The 23,442-nt window shown below is 40.4% G+C and overlaps 1 protein-coding gene across 2 annotated transcripts in view; it reads right to left on the reverse strand.

The window, feature by feature from the left end:
* smarca2 (SWI/SNF related BAF chromatin remodeling complex subunit ATPase 2) overlaps positions 1-22,657 on the reverse strand; it is a 109,364-nt gene extending 86,707 nt beyond the window's left edge. The window contains exons 1-11 of one of the 2 annotated variants that reach the window (XM_030144540.1): positions 22,550-22,657; positions 20,426-20,689; positions 20,213-20,342; positions 18,166-18,588; positions 17,740-17,841; positions 16,155-16,407; positions 8,728-8,854; positions 5,033-5,206; positions 4,667-4,840; positions 4,185-4,355; positions 2,438-2,488 (exon numbers count right to left, since the gene is read on the reverse strand). In XM_030144540.1, coding sequence (XP_030000400.1) covers positions 2,438-2,488; positions 4,185-4,355; positions 4,667-4,840; positions 5,033-5,206; positions 8,728-8,854; positions 16,155-16,407; positions 17,740-17,841; positions 18,166-18,588; positions 20,213-20,342; positions 20,426-20,659 — 1,839 coding nt within the window. In that variant the 5' untranslated portion in view covers positions 20,660-20,689; positions 22,550-22,657. Of the gene's footprint in view, positions 1-2,437; positions 2,489-4,184; positions 4,356-4,666; positions 4,841-5,032; positions 5,207-8,727; positions 8,855-16,154; positions 16,408-17,739; positions 17,842-18,165; positions 18,589-20,212; positions 20,343-20,425; positions 20,690-22,549 lie in introns of those variants that run through there. The other variant, XM_030144541.1, reaches the window with a different exon arrangement.
* Positions 22,658-23,442: the final 785 nt, after the last annotated feature.

Raw genomic sequence — 23,442 nt, forward strand, 5'->3', positions numbered from 1 at the left:
GCCCATCATCATCTCTGTACAGCCTTTCTCTCACTTTGGACATTTCACAGATTGGGAGCAGCTATGCCACTTTTCCAACATCAGCTCAACTCTCCTCAGACTGAGGCAACAATGAAGGAGGATCAAACTTAAAACTGTATATTATAACAACCATTATTAAAACATTATAGTCAGAGTTTTTCAAGTTTTTTGACCCACCTGTATTTTGCAGGATTTTTCATCTACACTTACACACTTTCATCTATACTTACATACATCTACACTTATATTGAGGTCAAATAGTCACCTCAAATCATTTTTCAATGACGAGCATCTTTAAATATGTTCAAAAAGCCTTTGTGAGCCTGGGGCTTGTTTCTGCACTAGTTCGTTAAGCCCAGCGCAACGCAAAATGCGTCTATTTAATGCATTTTGTGCTATCCCATTTCTGGGCTTGCTCTTTGTTCGTTAACAACTAGTGCAATGCAAAATGCGTTCGTTCGTTAACCCCAACGCAACGCAAAATGCGCTATCCCATTTCTGGGCTAGTTGGTTAAAAGTGAGCGCTCGCCCAGTTCCTCGTTAAAGAGCTGATTTTAACGCGGACCTCAGAGGTCCGCGTTAGAAGGAGGATGTATTCTTGTAGATTCATTTCACTTTGTTTCTGTCATGTTTTTCCTTTGAAATATTATTTACATTTGTAGAAGAAGATTTTAACACAAGTCTGACAATATCTTTAATGATATCAGATTTTTCCATGGACATTTTGCACTGATAAAAACGAATTTACCAAGTGAGGACTGATCCACTCACTGAATTTTATTTTCTATGGATTTATAGATAAATAGAAAAGCACTTGGAGAGCGCAGACCTCCGCCAAGGCAAATCTTTGCGCCCCCCCAATCACCACCAAAATTTTATCATTTGTTCCTTGTGCCAGTATCAACATTTCCTGAAATTTTCATCCAAATCCGTCTGGGTTATCTTGCACACAGACACACAAACCAACGCCGGGAAAAACATAACCTCCTTGGCGGCGGTAAATATAGATTACTTTAGGACAAAGTGTGTGTGGCTTTGACAGATGAATGAATGAATGAATGAATGAGAACCGTATGGGACCAGAGCCAGTGAACTGGTGACACACACACCAGCGGGGGGGTGTGTGTCTGTGCGTGTGCCTAATGAGATATGAGCGCGTGGATGAGAGGAATGGAACAGAGTTCCGTTCTTCTATACAATCTGTTTGTACTGTTTTTGCCATGGTTACAACCAACAGTGACAATTTAGAGTTCTGTTAATAAAGTCACCAGTGCAGAATTACTGGGGTCATCCTTCGACGTCCAGCCGGACTATACATATGTGTAAATAATTCAGTTCAGTTCAGAGTGTGCGTGTGTGTGTGTGTGTGTGTGTGGCGGGGGTCCAGACAGCTGAGGGGGGCTATCTATTGTCAGATGAGGGTGAGGAGGTCCATCCAAACACATGAGGGTAAGGGAGGAGGTCACAGATCGGGGCTCACAGATATCCTCTAATACTTCTTCATTCTAACCATAATGCTGTCAGATGACTGGAAATAGCGGGAGCGGAGGTGTTCATTCTGGGTTAAATAGTGAACGCACCTGTTTAGCTCACCCTTCAACGCAAATAGTGAGTGAATGATGGCTTAGCGAACGAAACGAGTGCAGAAACAGATTTTGGGTTCGTTAAGCCTCTGCGTTCACCGACCCATCGTTTGCTCTCTATTTGCGCTGAGGGGCGCGCAAACGGCTGCGTTCACTATTTAACCCAGAAACGTACCCCTGGCTGACAGCTGGTTCTAAAGACTTCAGATGGGTTTGCGCACACTACACGCAACATGACTGTCTGTGACTGGGCACAGACCTGGTACAGCTGAGCCCAGTCAGTCATCATATCTGCAAATCACAGACATAATCAATGTGACAGTCAACAAGTTTCTGCCCAGGTTTACTAAAAACTGAAACACAGAATTTCCACAGATCCCTTTTTAAACCAACCAGCATTACCCAGTGTGCGATCAGAAACTGGCTCTCAAGGCCTTAGTGGATGCATTTCTGACCGAAGACAGAGGAGAAAGTAATTAAAACATGCTGGAGTGTTGGAGGCAGAACAAACACTTCACACCTCTATTTGTATTCTGCTGCATTATTTACAAGACATTCAATTTGTTTTCATTGTACTATCCCCCAGGGTGGTGGCTGCAATTCTCCTAAAGGATAATTACTATTTGTTAGATCTGACGGTCAGTTTATTCATTAGAAGGCTGGGCAAAGTGCGTGTTTGACTTTGCAGAGGAACAAAAAATGAAAACAACCTATGACTTGTGTGAAACTAATCAAAAAAGATATCTAATTAGTCACATCAAGTGAATAAAAGTAAGGAAAAAGCACCTAACAAAGGAAAATATAACTACAAAATTAAACAAGGCTTGACTTACTTCTCCATCAGGTCCAATGGCACTGGTTCCTTCTCCGTCTCCATCCACCTTCTAGACATCAAACAGAAGACCATTTAGTAGACATATTATAACAAATATTATTTTCTATCACAACAAGATTTGCCAGTATATAGAACACCAACATTAAGTATTCAGGTCATTATATTCCTCCATTTCTGTGTTAAAAGGCAAGGTTGCTCACTGTTAGAGCTAACACAGAGGTACCTCTCCACAACAATCATCTTTCCCAGATCCCAGTGAAGGAGAAGGAGCTTATTGTGGATGAACTCCTGATCCACTTTTGCCTGTTTCTTACGGTTTCTGTAGTGGGAATGTCTGATGGCGCTTCTGGATAATGCCATTGTACTGATAACATGGCCAAGTGCCTTTTCAACTGTTCCAACAACATACGCAGCTCCTCTGTCAGGTAGGTTTACTCTGTCCAGAGCTGCAGTCACATCAGGATCATCTAGGACACTGACCTTTGATCGCTTTGGCTGATGTTCCTGACATGTACTGGAAACCTGGAACTCTTCATCTGAAGAGGATGACAAGGAACTGCTGGCACTCTGAATATAGGAGTCGCAGACTTTTTCCAGGGCTGTACCTGATGCTATTTTCTCTGTGTATTTCAACTGCTGCTCTTTTCGAGCAATTTTCCTTTGTTCTTTACTAGAGACTAACACATCTACCCCTGCCATGCTGCACGACAAAACATCACTGCACTGCATGATGAAAAATTGCCTATCTTTTTCAATTTTAATAGCTGTCAGTGCATCACTTGTAGCTATATCAAAGAGTTGCTGTAGATGACTTATAAACTGATCCTGGTTCATTTTTTCTTGGTCACTGTTTCGCTTCAGACTCTTTTTCAGCTTCACATGGGCATCATAAAGAATAGTAAGGATGTGAATCCCCAGAATCAATTCTTGATTCTGGGATTCACATCCTTTTCTCTGGTGTATTTTTCTTCTTTATATTAATTTTCCAGTATCTTTTAATGCAAGTCAATATCACACTCCTTCAAAGGAGTTGCTCACACTGCAGGTTCCTTCTGTGCATAATGAATTGGGAAAGTCCAGTGTTTCTTACTGTGCACCTGAAACCTGGAACACTCTCCAAAACCATCTAAAACTTACCACACTTTTATCATTAGGACCATTTAAATCCTTAATCACTACTTATTTTACCTCCAACTGCTCCTTTTTTAGTAGATGTCTGTTTTAGTTCATCTTTATCACTTTTACTTTTTGGTACTTCTGAAGTGACATTGTATGTTTCAAATATTTTATGTTTTAAATCCATAATTCCATCTTATTTTTACATGTCTGATGAAGGGCTGTGGCCTGAAACGTCACTACTTGTGGTGAATAAATATTTTTTGAGAGCTCAGAGGTTGTGGTAACAACACTAATGTCTTAAATGAGCTGCACATTTTGGCATTTGAATAGCTGAAAACACAAAATGTATGCAGGAGGACTTATGCCAAAATACATACAAACTGGAAAAAGAACAACATAGTGTCATTGCAATTCTTGCAACACTCTTAATCACCAGTCCTGTAATTATGCTCAAATCTGAGAGACCATGAAAAGCAGTGATGAATGAATATAGCAAACGCTCCAAAATCTCTTGGATGTGGGATTTAAGAATACATTTTGTCCCAATGTACCCAGATACAAATCACTCATTGAAGGCACCTTTCTATTATCCTGTAAAACATCCATTTGTTCATTTCTAATCCTACCTTCTTTCTCTTCTTTCTCCTCTTCTTTTCTTTTGCAGCTTGAGCAACTTTATGTTCATACACCAGTGTGGTGAGGTTGGCAACATATTCATCTGTCTGCTGCAGCAGGTAGGCTAGACGCTTATCTTTCTTTTGGTCGATTAGTTTTCTGTAGCCTTCCTCGTCTTCTGCCTGGGTGAGAGATGGTAATACAAGGTTAATGAAATAAGACCAGAGTATAATCTTTGCTAAAATATTACCACATTGGATTGCATTTGAGTCAAATGCATTTAGTTGCCTATCACTTCCAAAACGCTAACAAATTGTCAAAGTGAAGTTCAAGTACAGGTTTTTCAATAGTACCCATAGTGCTGTAAGTATTTCTCTATATGTTAATGTGAAGGCAAAGATGGATTATTTTCATATGGAGAAAAGACAATTCCTTGAACTAACTTCTGCTTTGATTTCAAATGAGCACACTTCTTTTATTTGTAGGTCCCTACCATCAGTCTCCTCATCCTCTCCTTCTCAATTCTCTCAGTCTCTTTCTTCTGTTCCCGCTCTGTGTTGGTGTGCCAGGTTGCAATAGCTCTGGTAAGTTTCTGGATTTTTCCAGAAACTGAGCGGTGGTATTCTTTGAAGTCCTTTGCATGCTGAAGGATACTGTTCAGATATTCCTGAAAAAATAAAACAGCAAAAATTTGTTATTAAATGGTACAAGAAAAATGCAATAGACTGATGGCAGTAAAACACAAATTAAACAGTACACACGTAGGAAAATAACAGCGCTGCTTTTGTTCATAATACTAAAACTTATTCTGCCCTTCCCTGAATTTCACTATGAACCAACACCATCTCCTGGGGCCCACCTGATGTTTCTGTCGCCGTTTCTTCTCCTGCTCCAGTTTCTGCTGTTTTTCCAGCTTCTCCGTCATGCGCGCCTCTCTCAGCGTCTGCCTCTTGCTGCGTCTGTAAGCCTTGGAGTTGAGGGCTGTCTCCAGGGTGGTGTCTCGCCTCATACATGCCACCACATCCTGTCTCAGCTAGAGATGCACGTAATAAAGTTTGTGGGAATTAAATACAAAACTAGTAAACAACATGTATGAACAGTGACTGAAAATTTTAACAGCACAATTCATTGAGGGATAGAATGCATAGTTACATTTTTAGATAACATGACACATTTCACCTAAAAGTGATATGGAACTTTTTTCTGAATAATAATGTTAACAGCACTGAACCATTGTTAACTGAAATCTTATGAAGATGTTTGAGTGATTGCCCTGCCACTAAAATTACTTTTTTACAAACAAAAACTTATTGGACATATGTCAGATTGTTACTGAAAGTCTGAAAGACATCAGTAACTACTTCTGAAATATCTGAAAGAAAAAGACAGAAAACAGAGAGCTGCATTCATAAAATAGTCTTATCAACAAAAACACCTTATAAACCTTAGTTAACACTTTTGCTTGACACAACAGTGTTTAATAGCCCCTCTTCCGCCAGAGACTTTTATTACCAGCAACTTATTTACCTCCATAAAAGAATTCCTGGTATTCTGCATGCTTAGCTTTTCCAACACACTTCAAAGTTCCTGAAAATGTATTCAAATGAGGCTCGGTCGTTTAAAGCTGTTTCAAGAGTTGAAGTCCCGCTGAAGTTCTTTTGAGTGTATTCGCTCAAACTGACCTGCTATATTTGCTGAATAGGCTCTTTAGCGTATTCAAATGGACAGATGATTGCAATGCACTTGTACGAGCAAACTGAATATGTTGGGCTTGGCTCAACTCAAGTTCAATAAGACCAGCTTGGCTTGAGCCAAATACACTCAAAAAAGTGACTTTGAACACTCAAAACAGCGTATTCGGCAAATGGACCTTGTCATCCATCTTCTTGCAGGTTCTCTTCTTTTGCTCCATTTTTGAAATGATCAAAACACAAAGTGAAGCTGGTAGAAATTAAATAAACGAATATGTAACTGCGCATTTGCTATAGGGGGTGAACGTAATTGCAGAATGCTGCTAGTGTGTTCCACCAATCAGTGTTCATCAGCACCCCGCCCCTCAAGAATTCCAGGGAATAACCCCCTACCAGGGACTTATTTCAGGGAAAGTCTGGGGTTGAAGGAAAGTTTTTTACCTGGGTAACTTCTGTGGAAACACGCCGAAGATTCCTGATAAAGTAAACATTCCTGGAAAACTTCCTGCGGTGGAAAAGGGGCTTTTGATACTGTATTAATGGTGTATTGTGAATTCTAACTCCCAAGTAGGGCTGCATGATTTTGTCAAAAAATAAAATCCCATTTTTTTGCCTCTAAAAACTCGATTGTCGATTCCAATTTTTGGGTAAAACTACAAAAGACAACAGAAGTCAGCATGTCATTTTTGTGAGCAGCCCGCAATGCAAGGCACTGCTCCCTACCTCAAATCTGTGATGGTATCACATGATGAACCCACAGAAGTTTTACTTTCTTTAATTTTTTTTCATTAAATCTTTATTGAAAGAAGTAGAGTATACAAACAATGTATACAACAAGAAAATAACATAACAAGTTTGCCAGGGGGAATACACTACAATGTCCAAATCAGAGCAAATAATGATAGTTTTATAGCCTTTTTGTTTCCAGATTTATCTAACAGCTTTAAATAAAGTTCAACATCTTTCAAAAAATAAATAATATTTGGCTTTATGTTACAGAACTTACATTTGTGAATGAAAAATTTAGCAAGTAAGGGAAAAAAATATATCTTTTTATTCCTTTTGGGGGTATCTGGGCCCACAGAAGTGATAACACTGTAAGACAGGCATCAGTCGTGGGTGCGTGGACCATGTAATATGAGTGATCCCCATGCGGTTTTATTTAAATTGGGGGATCCGTGCGTGGAAGAGACTGACACAGGACACACTGGAGGGATTATATCCCCGGAGCTGGTGGATGTGTCTGGGCATAGGGCTGTCTGGGCTCCTCTGCTGAGGCTGCTGACCCCGCGACCCAGACCCGGATCGGAAGAAGACAGTACGGTATGGATCCGGGACAACGTAAGATGAGTGATCCCCATGCAGTTATATTTCAATTGCGGGATCCGTGTGTGAAACCATGGCTTACATTGGTATCACTACTGCGGGCTCATTAACAGATTTAAAGTCCGGTCATTACACGGACTTCTGTGAAAGACCACTGGCACAGATAGGAGGAAGAGCCTACGGTAGCCCGGAGGCGCGCGGCTGGGAGGCATGAAAGAGATGAAATTGATTTGACGATTTCCCTTTTTTAAAAATCGTCCTAATTAAAAAATCCGATTTCAATTTAAAATCGATTAATCGTGCAGCCCTACTCCCAAGTGCATTCATGCCTTTTGTGTCTTCTCTATAATATTTCAGAGTATTACCACAGATATTTGCTATATTTTCTTGGGAATATCTCTTACTAATGTCATTGAAAATGCCATTAAGGGGTATGACTAAGCATGCAAATTATCGATTAATTCATTAATCGTTAGTTGGTTGCCCTTATCAATCAGTTAACGATTAATTGATAAGTGGCGATTTTCCTGAGAACCTGAATTTCTTTTTCAATACGGTCAATAAAAATTAAAGCTAAATATTGTTTATATACTTCATGAAAAAAGCATGTGATATTCCTTAATGATTGATTTATTGAACCATTGGATACAGTCAGTGTTTCCTGTGGAATTAATCTGTTGATGTAGCGGTGTGTGATGGGGATGCACGTGCGTGCGTTTCGTCGGGGGGGGGGGGGGGGGGGGGGGGGGGGGGGTACTCGCACGCGCGCAGTACGGCCGGGGGATGCGTGTTGTTTGTTAACCGCGCGCATGCGTGCATCACTTTCCGTCCTACTTCTAATACTGTGGGGGTACGGTGCATTCCGTGCCCCCACAGAAATGAAAGTGAAACTTATCGCTCATTTATCTTTTCCCCGCCTCCTGAGGCTTCGCAAATTCATGACATACCTGTAGCCCAAATCAGGAGCCTGGAGGATGTTTTCAACTTCTATCTCACTGACCATAGACTAGACCAACCTCCAGGGAAAACGCTCTGAAACTGACCCTGCATTTGTGCGTGTATTTATTCGGGGGTGTACCGTTCCCACAAACCGGCCGGTCTGTGTTTGGCTCCACCATGTCCATAAAGACATTCTAACTCATCAACGCCATGATCCAGTACGAGGACCGGCAATCCCAGCCACGGAGTCGCAGCGCGGACAAACCGGCAGCCTTCAGACAGGTGTGGACAGGTAGACAAGGGCAATTAACCGACAATTAATAATTCAATCGAGCAAATTCTTACTGACAATTAATCGTTAGTCGATTAATTGTTTACATCCCTAGGTATGACAGAGGCAAAAACTTGGCAGGTGTAGTAACAGTACGCAAGGATCAATTAAACATTAATACATTGCACTTTAAAATAAATTACCGGTATTGATTTTGCACATTTTAATCGGTGAAAAGAAAAGAAAAGAAAAGAAAAGAAAAGAAAAGGAAAAAAAAAGAAAAAAAAAGAAAAGAAAAGGTTTATACATTAACACACTAAATCCTACCTGTCTCTGGAAGTTGAGCAGTCGCAGTGCCTTGAGCTCCACTGTGGCTTTAGTCCTTAGATCAGGAGGCAACGAACCTGGTAAACTCTCCAGCTCCTGGATACGGTGTGCAATTCGAGCCTGCAGTCTGAGAGGAATTATGGACAAAATTTGTCAAAACTATGGCAAAGGTGCACTAAAATGATCAAACATTAAATTCTCAGAGACAATAGTACATTTCCTGGACTACACCATTTCAACCCAAGACTGGTGGACATGACAGACCACCTCTCCAATATAAAGTGTGTAATCCTGTTATATTTACCTTCCACACAAAGTGGATGCCAAAAGAAGATGATGTCCGCAAAATTCATTAGTCATACTTGTTGATGATGTTAGTCTAGTTTCAGTACCATGGTCGAGTGCAAGCAGAGGACTTGAGTAGTTTCTTGAGTTGTTTACAAATAGTTTACAGGCAAAATATGGAAAGGTTTTCCAGTTTTTCTCAGGACACAAAACAGATGATGACGAATGGTATGATGGACAACGAAGTAGCTAAAGGAACCATTCCAATACACAACTAATAAAGGGTAGCAAATCTGCTATAAAATACTAAATGGTTCTCCAGTTACGCTCACAAAACCAAATGATGCCACAGAGACAGAAATGCTGACAGCTAGAAATGCTGACAGCTGGACCCTCTTTCATTACATACTATGAGCATCACAAACAGTGCTTTAACTTTGTAATAGTCCAGAGGTATCAATGTTTTCCTACAGCCATAACATTTGTGGAAACCACACAGATTAATTCATAACAACAGTACTTAAGTAAAATTACTGGCTGACCCTGAGTAACAACGCTCAAATGTGATTCAGTTTTTTTTTCACTTTAATACGGGCTGAAGGTTCTTTACAAAGATGAGTGGTTCAGCCCTCTGTCAGTCTGCTCCTTCTTTCATCAGTGTTATTTAGGATGCTGTTCGAAAGCCTCTCACTCTCCAGACGTCTGCATGGTGCACAGGCAAATGCTGCTGCTGTGGTGTCTGCCAGGAATAGACCTGGTTTGTTTACTTTCCAGAGCAGCAATAGACTGTCTGAACACAAAAGAGCTGGCACTGAGGAATGTGCACTTGAACAAGTGAACTAAGGTTGCACCGATCCGATATTATGATCAGATATTGGCCCCAATATCAACATTTTAGCTGGATCAGGGATCAGTAAAAGCAAAGGAGCCTTAAGACTGATCCTTACCCTTTAAATGTTTGTGAGACAGGCTATGTCATGCATGCCCATCATAATTCCAAAAGTAATGCAACAGACCTGAATGTGGAGGAGTGGGGGGGTGGGGGTGCTGAGTGATTTATGTTGTTGTGATTGTAATGTACAACAGTATCACTAATGCGCACGCACACCCATGTGACTCGTGACCCCCTGAGAGACTGCCCCCCCCACTCGAGAACCTCTGCTCTAAATCAACAATGTTGGATCAGTTGTCTGGTATCAACCGATACGCAAGGCCCCAGCATCAGTATCGGAACTGAAAAGTCATATCGATGCATCCCTAATGTGCACTTGTGATGAATAGCTCAAATCCAATGATGATGTGTTTCTTCTCAGACCTCATTAAAATTAAATTAAAACACAAGTATGGCTTTTAATCTCTGACTACAGCTGCAGAATCACGTCTGTTACCCCTGATGCGGTCATTTCACGGTGCTCCGCAACAACCTCTTGCACTCTTCCACACTTCTTCCATTACTGAAACTTCAGCTATTCTCGACATTCCTGCATTTTTATGCAGTTATAAAGAATATAAACACGTGATATGTAAAAGTAGAAACCCAATTCAGATTCTGTATAGAGATATGTGACATTTGTGTGTAAGTGCCTCTTTTTCTTCTTGTGTCTTTCATTCTGCTGAAACACTGGTTCACAGCCACATTGTCGTTTTCTGACATCTTTTTAAAAGAGACTGCCATTCTCCTCTCCTGAAACCCCCACTGGTTGCAGAACTACACTGTCATTATCAACAGGCTGTGTACCACGGCCCTTTAAAGTAGCTGCAATCAAACCCCTTTTTAAAAAGTGTAGCCTTGACCCTGCAGCTATAGTTCCATATCAAATCTTCCACTCATATCCAAGATTCTGGAGAAAATAGTAGCCAATCAGTTATGCGACTTCCTTCAAGCCAACAGTCTATTTGATAATTTCCAATCAGGTTTTAGGGAACATCATAGCACAGAAACAGCACTGGTCAAAGTTACCAATGACCTTCTAACTGCTTCAGATATGGGTCTTGTTTCTATACTGGTTTCCTCAAGCCAACCCTCCTGAGCAGCCCATAAGACACGTCACAGAAACATCATTGTGATGCTTCTGACGAAGGCTACAGGAAGTAGCTGAAACTAGTAAAGCAGGTAAACAAACAACTACCCCTGTCTTGATAAACGAATTACCTACAATAAATGCTCTTAGCTCTGCTGCTATAGGCTTAGACTGCTGGGAGACTCATCATGATACACTGACCTCCTCTCTGCTCCTCTTCTCTTCTATTTACACCCCAGCAAATACATGTAACTGACTCTCCGTCTTCCCTTGAGTCTCTGTGCTTATGTCCTCTCAGGTTTTCCCTGGATCATCTGGACCTGCTGCTGTGGTCCTTCTTCTCTCCTGCCTTCATCATCATCACTCATTTATCCATATTGTTGTGATAGTGTTTAATATATAGTTCCATAGATGGTAGAGGTTTCTATTATTTGTACTAACAGTTGTAGTAGTAGTATATCCACTGTTAATACTTGTATTTGGAGTAGTAGTGTTATGGACATTTGTTCTAGCTACTGGTAATTATACTAACACCAGCTGTTTTACTTTTTAATGGGGGGGGGCGCTTAATATCAAATACCACATTAGCCCTGATTTTCTGATGCAACAAAATGTTCTAAGCACTCCTGTGTAAGTTTTAAAAAATGTTCATCCAAAAACCCCCCTACCCCGAAAATTACTTTTTTAACTCTGAAAATTGCAACTTTCACAGGTTCTCCACTCTTTTGTCCAGTGCAGTGTATAAATATGTTCATGATGGGCCATTTAATGATCTTGTAAGTGTCATACTGTATCGTAACAGTACTTTGTACTATGAAAAGTCTAATGTCAAGGTCATGTTGTAGGATAAAGGTCACCAAAATGCCAAGTTTTTTCAAAAATTCATACCATTCTGCCATTTTATCAAATATGTCCTAAGTTCTCTTCCCTCTGGTTTCCTGGTGGGATCCCCCAAGGCCTTTGGCCCTTTCAAAGCCACTTTCGAGACAAAATATTGCAACATGTACTTTCCATTTGAATTTGCCGCCATTAGTGTGGCGGGAAACACTACCACACATTTTGGCGGCAATCACTAACACTTCATTCATTCATTTTCTGAACCCACTTTATCCTCACTAGTTCGCTTGGAGCCTATCCCAGCTACTTACGGGCGAAGGCGGGGTACACCCTGGACATTTCGCCAGTTCATCACAGGGCTGACATATAGAGACAAATAATCAATCTCACATTCACACCTATGGGCAATTTAGATTAACCAATTGACCTATCAGTGCATGTGTTTGGATGGTGGGAGGTGCCAGAGTGCCCAGAGAGAACCCACGCAGGCATGAGGAGAACATGCAAACTCCACACAGGAAGGTCCCATCGACTGGTGTTGGAATCGAACCCAGGACCTTCTTGCTGTGAGGCACGAGTGCAATCCACTCCACCACTGTGTCGCCCGGGACATATTCATGTAAATTGCAAAGTCATGTGAAACTACCGTTTGTTATTTTGACATGTCTATATGGATAATGAATTGAGTAAATTGTTCTGTTTAATGTGTCTTACTGAATGGAAGTTGTTTGTGGTCAATAGATGTGTTATGAGGAGAGAACCTGAGCCCAACATTTTGAAGAACCCACATTAACAGCTTAATTCCATGAAATATGCATTTTTGACCATTTGGGTGACCTTTGACCTATAATTTGACCTTGACACTACACCTTTTGTAGTGCAAAGCACTCTTAAGACATGACATGTCTCACAAAAAAAACAAAAAAGGGCCCAGCATGAGCATATTGCTACGCTGTACTTTATCAAAAGTGAAGAGGGTTTGAAAGTTGCCAAAAACCCCATGTTTTCAGGGTTGAAAAAGTAATTTTCGGGGTAGGGGGGGGTTTTGGGCTTGATTTGAAATTTTTTCACATTTTTGTATTCCCAAGACATGGGAGCATTAGAAAATCTGGGCTAAAGTTTAATCTTAAATTATCCTGAAATAAGCCCCCCCCCCCCCTATTTTTAACAATTATAGTTCAATTTGCCCCCCACCCCTCAAATCTCTCCCTCGGTTTATCTTCCTTTACCCTCTCTCTTTAACCCCAACTGGTCAAGGCAGATGACCATTCTCCATGAGTCGGGGTCTGCTCAAGGTTTCTGCTTGTTAAAAGGAAGTTTTTCCTCACCGCTGTCAGCAAGTGTTTGCTCCTGAAGGATTCTGTTGTTTTTCTGTAAATTGGCTTGAGAGTCTGGTTTTGATCAGCTTTATATGCCAGTGTCAGATAACTTTTGTTATGATTTGGTGCTGTATAAATAAAATTTGATTGATTGATTAACCAGTGCCTGAGCTCCAGATACCAACCTCACTCACAACAAACTGCTAAACCTGATTGTATTATGAGTGATAGCTTCTTCTAACTCAACTTCTTCTTTCCAGCAGAGAGTACCTGCTGGTTCCAATCTGGAGGGAGACACACTGTATCAAGGTTTCTTGCAAAGTCTGTCTGAAGACCCATGAGCCTCTACCTGAGGTTTTATTGGGTTTGCTGTGTTCCAACCCTAACCCTAACCCACTGGTGCATGTCTTCACTGCAGGAACCGCCTCCACAGATCACGTTACAGGAACCTTTACAGGATCTAACTGCATCTCTGCTCCAGAGTGGGTACTCCAAACTGCACTGAAAACTCTAGGACAGAGCTTAAAGGTTTACTAAATGCTGACTGGGTAGACCCAGAGCAGGATAGCAAAAAAGGCAGCATTTTTACACAGACAAATTTTTTCACTATACAGTACAATACATTATATACATTTAGGCTAGATTTTCCTGTGTATTGTATCTGATAATAAACTGATCCTGTGTTTTTAAGGAACAGTTTAATCCTCAATATCACAAAACTTGGCGCCAGTATTCTCTTGGGTATAAGGATGACCCAAACAATTTTGGTTGCTGCAAGTCAAGATCACTTTGAGCTCATGTCTGTCCATTCTTTTACACACAATTTTTCAATAATGACTACATGATATGAACATCCACTCAGAGGTAAAGATGAAGTGACAATATTTTGGTGGCCAAAGAACAAGTGGAGGAGTTTAAGTATCTTGGGGTCTTATTCACGAGTGAGGGAAGGATGGAGCATGAGATTGACAGACGGATCGGTGAAGCATCTGCAGTGATGCACATGCTGTATCGGTCGGTTGTGGTGAAGAAGGAGCTAAGCCGAGAGGCGAAGCTCTCAATTTACCAGTCAATCTACGTTCCTACTCTCACCTATGGTCATGAGCTTTGGGTCATGACCGAAAGGACAAGATCCCAGATACAAGCGGTCAAAATGAGTTTCCTCTGTAGGGTGGCTGGGCGCACCCTTAGGGATAGGGTGAGGAGCTCAGTCACCAGGGAGGAGCTCGGAGTAGAGCCACTGCTCCTCCACATCGAGAGGGGCCAGCTGAGGTGGCTCGGGCATCTGTTTCGGATGCCTCCTGGACGCCTCCCTGGGGAGGTGTTCCGGGCATGTCCCGCCAGGAGGAGGCCTCGGGGAAGACCTAGGACACGCTGGAGAGACTATGTCTCTCGGCTGGCCAGGGAATGCCTCGGGGTCCACCTGGAAGAGCTGAAGGAGGTGTCTGGGGAGAGGGAAGCCTGGGCATCCCTGCTTAGACTGTTGCCCCCGCGACCCGGCCCCGGATAAGCGGAAGACAATGGATGGATGGATGGAAGAACAAGGTTACGGTCTTGTCCAACACATTTTTGGCTCTTACTGTGAGTAAATGAGAGAACTGCACAGTCAGATTATGATGCATCTCACTGATCTTATGATTCTAGTTGGACAGTAGGAAAATAATATTTATACTGCACAACAGACTATCTCACATACCACTAGGGCTGCACGATTAATCGATTTTAAATCGAAATCGGATTTTTTAATTAGGACAATTTTTTAAAAAGGGAAATTGTGAAATCGATGCCTCCCAGCTGCACGCTTGCGGGCTACCGTAGGCTCTTCCTCCTATCAATGACAGCGGTCTGTCACAGAAGTCCGTGTAATGACTGGACTTTAAATGTGTTAATGAACCCGCAGTACTTATAGCACTGTAAGCCGTGACTTCACGCACAGATCCCGCAACTGAAATATAACTGCATGCGGATCATTCATCTTGTGTTGTCCCAGATCCGTACCGTACTGTCTTCTTCCGAACCGGGTCCGGGTCTCGGGGTCAGCAGCCTCAGCAGAGGAGCCCAGACAGCCCTCTGCCCACACACATCCACCAGCTCCACAGATAGAATCCCTCCAGCGTGTCCTGGGTCAGTCTGTTCCATGCACGGATCCCCCAGTTTAAATAGAACCGCATGGGGATCACTCATATTCCATGGTCCACGCACACACGACTGATGCCTGTCACTGACTTACATTGGTATCACTTCTGTGGGCCCAGATACCCAGAAAAGGAAAAAAAAAAAAATTTTTTCTTTAATAATTAATTTAGTCCTTTTACTTGCTAAATTTTTCATTAACAAATGTAAGTTCTGTAGCACAACACCAAATATTTATTTTTTGAAAGATGTTGAACTTTATTTAAAGCTGTTAGATAAATCTGGAAACAAAAAGGCTATAAAAAACGTAAGTATTTGCTCTGATTTGGACATTGTATTTTAGTGTATTCCCCCTGGCAAACTTATGTTATTTTCTTGTTGTATACATTGTTTGTATAGTCTACTTCATTCAATAAAGATTTAATTAAGAAAAAATAAACTTCTGTGGCTTCATCACATGATACCATCACAGATTTGAGGTCGCAGCAGTGCCTTGCACTGTGGGCTGCTCACGAAAACGACATGCTGACTTCTGTTGTCTTTTGTAGTTTTACCCAAAAACTGAAATCGAAAATCGAGTTTTTAGAGGAAAAAAAAAAAAAAAAAAAAATCGGGATTTTTTTTTTTTTGCCAAAATCGTGCAGCCCTACATACCACCATGCTCAAAGTAGCCTAAGAACATCTACACTATACACACATGCAGTGGAGAATTTATAACCGTATAAGTGTTCACATTTCTCTAGTCTGTGAACATACTTGACTAGAAGGATTAAAAAACCTTGTTAAACTGTCAAGGAGAGTTTGAGAATGTGTTTGAGTGAGACATGAATACCTGTACTCCCTCTCCTGCAGGATTCCCACTGGGTCCAGGCCCTGAGGTTTCTGAATTGGCGTTACTCGGTTCTGCTTCTGCTGCATCTGGAGCATAGGGGACACCTGCTGCCCTGGGGGCTGAGGGGTCACAGAGCTGCCCACCATGGGCCCAGCTGACACAGCAGAGGTCTGAGGAGGTGCGGGGGATGGCCGTCCACCAGCAGCTGGGGTCAGGTGCTTCTGTGGGTTGTTTTGATTGTCTGCACTCTGACCTGGAGACAAAACACTGCCTGTTATTGGTCCAACCGTATACAAGTTAACAGTGTTAAATCCAGTCTAACATTCATGCGGTCATTTTTCTAAGTTCATTACAAGGCTAACACACATAAGGATCTGAAAAAATATTATCAATTGTTCACTCATACTTGGGTGGTTTGATCCTTAAAAAAACAAAATATAGATTAGTGTAACCAGCAGAAGGTGCTACTGGGTAATGAAACAATAATCATCCTTTTCGTGATACGTTTTTATGTTGTGAATAATCATATTACATATTGTACAAGTATGTCCGCATACAAAGACTTTCACATTTATTTAAAACAAAGAAAATAATCAAAATCTGAACTAAATTCACAAGTGTGTCTCTGTCTTCCAAGATCTAGCATCTTAAATGGTATTCTCATCATGTTGCAACTTTTACACTATTTTTGCCCTGTTACTTGTGCACAATTAACTGAAATTTCACTGTGTAACAGAAAAATGTCTCTTTACTCTTTGGACCTGGTCAGCAGACTGATCTCAATAAATGGAGTTGTATGTCACGCCAGTTCTTATGGCATTTGGCATGCTATACCTACGCATTTTCGACCTTTCGTGTGTTATTAAATGCCATTTGATCATGTGCCAATTTACGCCAAGATCTCCGGTTCACATAACCCTAACTCTCAGTGTGTGGTATTTGACGCATCGATTCAGGTTGGACAGGGGGCTAATAACAGCGTGAACATAGTCATGGAAACCATATAATGTCTACAGATAACACAGCAATTAAAAGTGGCGTGTATATTTACACGGGTCATGATATCACATTGTGGTCAGTTAAAATTTTGGTAGCACACTTCTGGATTCTTGTCCGTTATTGGGAATGTCAGTTGTGATGCCAGGGATCCTTGACATGACATTTATATTTATCAAAAGTGAGGATGTCATCAGCACTATGTCTCTAATGATCATAAACACACACATTTTCAGTTCAGGCAGTATCTTCTTTTTCACATGAAAATGATTGGCATCATATCCTAACTTTCTTTCTGGTGTTGATTTACAACCTTGATGCATAAAATAATGCACACTTTCAAAGTCAGACCAGTTTTTACATTTTAGGTCATCTTTGATTTTCACCAAGTTCACTATCTTGCTAACCTACAAAAACCTTAAACTCACTCTAGTGTCCTTCAAAGACCATCTGATGCAAGACAACACATCAAACAGAGTAGGTCACTCAGTCTCTCACCTTCCCCTCTTATTCATACACTGGATTGAGAAGTAGTGACTGGAAGTCAGAAGCACTGTAATTCACTCTGGTTCAAACATGCAGTACTCACCCTCAGACCAAGGCTTGGGTACTGTACTCTGATTGAGTCCTTGCATAGCAGGAGCAGGACATGGACTTGATTGGGGACCACTAGTAGGTGCCATTGGCATTCCTTTCAACAAAAGCAGAGTTTGCTTGGTTAAACTCCAGGTGAAAATACAAACTGGTCACACTAATCAATAAAATCTGTATTGAGAGGTGTACAAATGTCTTGGCATAGCTTGTGGAAAAGAAAGCCCATTTTAGTCAAAGTAAGATTTTACACAGGTTACATCACGGAGATGATCAGAGCTGTCCCAAGCCAAGACAAAAAAAGCAATATGGTTTATTATATACTAAAATATACCACAGTGCAATTTACCACACAGTAAACTTCATTACCGTACTGGTTAATGAAGCAATATATGTCAAAACCTTTAAGAATTACTCTTCTTACCCGGAGGTCGGTTGTACGGGCTACCACTAGATCCCTGTTGTTGTTGTTGTTGTTGTTGTTGTTGTTGCTGTTGCTGTTGCTGTTGCTGCTGCTGTTGCTGCTGCTGTTGCATTGTGGGAAGACTCCTCTTTCCCTGGACAGCCAACTGCAGATTTTCAGGTAGGGGCTGGCCACGGCCCAAGATCTTATAGGCCAGGATCTGAGCTCGGAGCTGTTGCAGCTGAACCGGGCTGAAGGCTGAGGGTCCTCGACCCTGCTGGCTCATGCCAGGCAGGGCTCCCTGTGGGTCCATGGACATCATAGGGCCAGACTGGGAGGGAGGCATGTGAGGCGGTGTGGGTCCTCCTCCACTTCCACCTCCTGACATGGGGCTAGAAGCATGTTCATGGACACCCATAGGGGAAGGATGGGGGGACATGTATCCTACAGCATACAGCAGACGGTTTTCATTATCAGGCTGAACTTCATTTATGATTAACACATGTAGAGCACAGTGTAGGGCTGGGTAAGTTTCAAAACTGATACTTTGGCTTGGATAGTGGTTCCTGAACAGTTCAGTACCAGTCTCATAGAACTTCAACTCTTCTATATTTTTAATAAACTTACAGCAGTTTTCTCACATAAAAAAACTTTTTCAGCACCCTAGCAATTAACCAAAACATGCAGCTGTCTGTTAAGATAATATTAGTACAGTGTTGACTGGACACAGTATACACAGCTCCTTTGCCTTACATAATGAAAAAACAAGCCAATGTCCCTGTATCATAGCGGCATGCTCTATCAAGAATCAATACCAAGTTGAATTTGTGAGGTTGTCAGGTTCTGCTGCTATGTTAGAGTCCTGTAGTTATGATTAGGAGATCAATCTTCAAATAGAAGTGGCTGGTACTTTCACTGGAGGATAATTCAACAAATTTAATAATCAATGAGTTCCTATGGCTGATCAACAGTGACTTTATTGATATCGCTAACAATTTCCAAGTTATAAGCCATCAAAATATGGACCATTATAAGTAAAAGCAAATGTTTAATAATTCAAAAATTTGTCAAAAATTCAAAAATCAGCATTTCTCAAAACTGAGAACAAAATTTGTAGACACTGTCTCAAGGAAACTACATATAACATTTAAATGAATCCAGCAAGTAGTTTCGTTGGAGAAGATATTTGAAGAAAATGCTAACGAGAACGACAACAACAACACAGACAATAGTGCCAGACACAACATCTGCAAAACAGCTCATGGCCAATCGGCCTGTGAGCTAATAAATTAGCACTGTTCAACTTCTCTCTTCCACTAATATTCGGTTTAAATACACTATAAAGACAAAATGTCACAGTACATGTTGCATCCTGGCTCATTTGTTGCATTAATGTTGCTCAGCTTGCAGCTGTATTTAAATGTGTTTAAAAGGATTCTTTAGAGTTGGTCAGTTTAGAGTTGGTCAGCACTAAAAGAGGTCACTTAGACCACTTTAACCCGAAGAAACAATGTATTCTCTTCCATGTAAGTAGATTCATGATGACAAAACCCAAATGACTGTGCTGTAATCCAGGGACCAGTGTCACTAATCAAGTTTAAAAGGACATCTTTCGTCCCAGTTACCAGGGATGACAAAACCTAAAAATTCAATCATGCCAAGTGGCATCACAACAGTTATCAAATTGTGTTGTGAATGTAGAGTTCGTGTCTTGTTACAAGCACCACGTGACCAATACAAACATGAACAGTACATTTTGGTAACATTACTCTCTCTGGACTGATATGACATCTATTATGTGTTACTGTGTTTTTCTTTATGTCTTTATTGTTTTGTATCCATCTCTTATGCTGCCTCTTGGTGAGGTCATCATTGTGAATGAGAGCTGGTTCTAAATTGACCTACCTGGATAAACAAAGGTCAAATAAAATAGAGACTTTCCAGAGGAAAACTATAGGGCTAAACAAAGACAAGGACTTAAATCATATATGCAATATAACATTAAACTTACATGAGTGTGTAGCTTGAACCTATAAACAGAATAGTGCTGTGGTTAGTCAAAATATACCTTGGCTGTGCTGGTCCATTGGACTCTGAGGAGGACCCATACCACTATGCAAAGATCTCATTCCCACATTTTTCATATGACCAAAGTGCATTGCATCAGCCATGCTCTTGTCATTCATCCCCTCCATGGGCTGCAAAATGAAATGAATAAATTGAAATTAAGGTTCATGAACATCAAAGACTGGATGTACAGCTGGTAACATTTCCACACTACCTTGTGCATAGCATACATGCTGTCCTGAGAGTAATCGCCTTGACCCTGACCCTGCATTCCATGAGGTGCATTAGGCGTCCCAGGCCCAGGACTAGGTCCCATCATACTGTGAACAGAGCCTGGTGAGGGATCAGGTCCAGGACTGGGACCCAAGATGGGCCCTGGAGATAGACCTGCCCCTGGAGAAGGGCCAGGATGGGACATTCCACCTGATGTATCTGAAGGGGTGGACATCTACTGACCAGCTGTCAGGATGCCAGAGAGCTGGAGGAGGAGGAGAGAAGACACGCAAGTGCTGATGTATTGATAAGACATAAGGGAAACAACAGTCTAAAGTTCAATGGCAAAGTAAACTTTTATGTAATTTCATATCCAACTTCTTGTTTAAGTAATAATTATTATAGTAATATGTTTTTAGTTTGAAATAAGTATCATCATATCTGCAATTCTTATATTGTCATCTAAAGCACTTAAAAATTGTATGTCATGTATATGTCCATACTGAAAAAAGATTTTATAAGTATTTTGAATATTACCTACCCTGCTAAATGTCACGTTGTGACCAAAACTTCAAGACCACAAATAACCTATAATACATAATATTGAAAAAAAAAACAAACAAAAAAAAAAACAATTGCATGATAGTCTACTCTCTGATTAATGTACAATTAGTGTACAGTGACTCCTTCAGATTCAGTAGTACTATACAGAGGCAAGAATCCAGTAATATAATACATCATAATATGGGTGTTACAATTTGGTATACTACAATATTTTGTTATTCTATGCTTATTTGTTTTGTTTATCTAATTTTGGTATAAAGAACAAGGCAACATAGAAATATGAAATATATTTGCATATAAAATATGTGAAATCAGAACAGTGAGCTCAAGATTAGCATTTATCAGTCAGATTCAGGTCAGGTTCTTTCATTCATAATCATCAGAGGGGCTGTTAAGATGTATGCTCTTGACAACATTAGTCTATTCTGTTAAATTTCTTTCACTCCCTGTAGTATAAGGCATATAATTTGAAACAACAAAAAGGCATTTATCTTTGCCTTGATTACAATTGAACATGTACATATGACATGACTTACATATGCTAGGCCAATTACTGAAATATTGGACCATGGTTCAATATAATAATGTTTTGTGGACATACAAAGGAAGGAGGAATGAATATTTTCTCACAACCCTAATATAATACGTTTTAAGTGTTTTTCATAATCATTACCATGCTGTCTCTACAATGACAAGTGTGTTGACACACCAGGCAGTCCTTCCTCACACAGTCCTGAAATTAAAACAGTATTACTATACTATTTTAATTTCAGTACCTTTAAGAAATTTAAGACATTCCCTGTTCAGCCAGTTTTTATACACTTTATAAATAACATATAATGGTGAGCTATTAAGCTTAACTGTGTCCTGCACTATTATTGTACAGTAATTTAATGCCATGCATGTCTGCAATAAAAGATTGGGTTAATGTCTCTGTCAACGGAGTGTCAGTAAAGGTAACAATTTTTTTTTTTTAAATGTGATTTTTGAGACTTTAAGTGTTAGCTGTAAGAAAATTATTCTTAAGACTAAGGCTAAGCTAACAAAAGAAAATTGCTAAATCGTTTAAAAAGAATAGCGGTCACCGTTATCTAAATATAATTTCCATACAGTTACAGTAGCATTAGCTTGGCAACTATCGCTTGGTAGGATCACACTCTGATTGGATTATGGCTTCTCCAAATCTGGTGGCCATCACGGATGTGTAGACAAAATCAAAGTTTAGATGAAAGTCAAACGCTTGACACGACCTTGGCGACATATCAATAGGTAAACATAAACTTTGATAGGGGGTTTCAGGGAAACGCTTCTGTCAAAACGACAAAATGCGGTTCTCGCTGACCGTTTGGTCGGAAGACGGGGAACTTTAGCGTTAGCTAGCTAATGTAACGGCTAGCAAGCGATGGTTAGCATAACAACTAGCTTGCTAGCTCGTCCGAGCGGCGCTAGCCCCGATTAGACAGTCCAGCTGGAGCATATCGGAAAGTTTATACAGCCAGCACTGTTTCATGTAATTACACGTTACAATGTCTAAAACGTTAAACCCCGTTCGTGAGTTTACCTCTCGGCAGAAGTCAGCACAATGTGGTGACAATATTGTAATGTTTCTCCAAAATACGACTGCTGTCTTCAAGTTAACTCCCCCTTTGTGTTGTTTGCTGACATATTAAAGTTTTTTTAGTGTTACCTTTACTGATTAGTCAATGTCACAGGAAATCCCGCCTATTCTTACAATTATTGGTCAAATTAGACGTCAATCATGTCGTTAGCCTTCTTGGGCGTATACGCAGGTTGCCTCCCCTCCTGAAACCCCACTCTAACTTTATGGTTGAGTGGCCTGAACTGCAAACAAAATTATTTCTGTCAAAGTTAACCAGAAACTACATGCGTTCTGTCTCAATAAATAATGCGGTTATAGCTTATATAATGTTGAAACATGGCATAAAACGTCTTTTTAAAAAAAATCTTTCAAAAAACTTACTTTTGCTCTTACTATTAGACTGATGAGAATAAGATACTGTACTGAAGACATTTGAGAGCGCGGATCTATTTACATTCTTTTGTAAATCCTGCTTTATGCTTAGGTCAAGGTGTTAACGATTGGCAACATTTTTGCTGAGATAATATAGAGACATGTATATATTAGACTACTATAAATGAAAAGGTGCATAAAAATATGTGATAATCTGGTTCCATTAAAGTTAAACATTTTCCAAAGAATCACCAACATCTTTAAATAAAAATAGAAATGCCACTTCGGAATAACATTGTAATAACTGCAAATAAAACTTTTGAACACAAAATGTTATTTAAGTAAAAGTGCAGAATTTCTGTCAGCAAAATACATTAAAATATCAATACCAAAAGTAGTCTTTATGTATAAAGCCTCCTTTAAAATTGTTTATGATTGGTTTTTTTTGTTTTTTTTAATGACCACTTTGTTGCATTTAATGC

The sequence above is a fragment of the Sphaeramia orbicularis genome, chromosome 9 (assembly GCF_902148855.1).
Source record: "Sphaeramia orbicularis chromosome 9, fSphaOr1.1, whole genome shotgun sequence".
Classification (NCBI taxonomy): Eukaryota; Metazoa; Chordata; class Actinopteri; order Kurtiformes; family Apogonidae; genus Sphaeramia; species Sphaeramia orbicularis.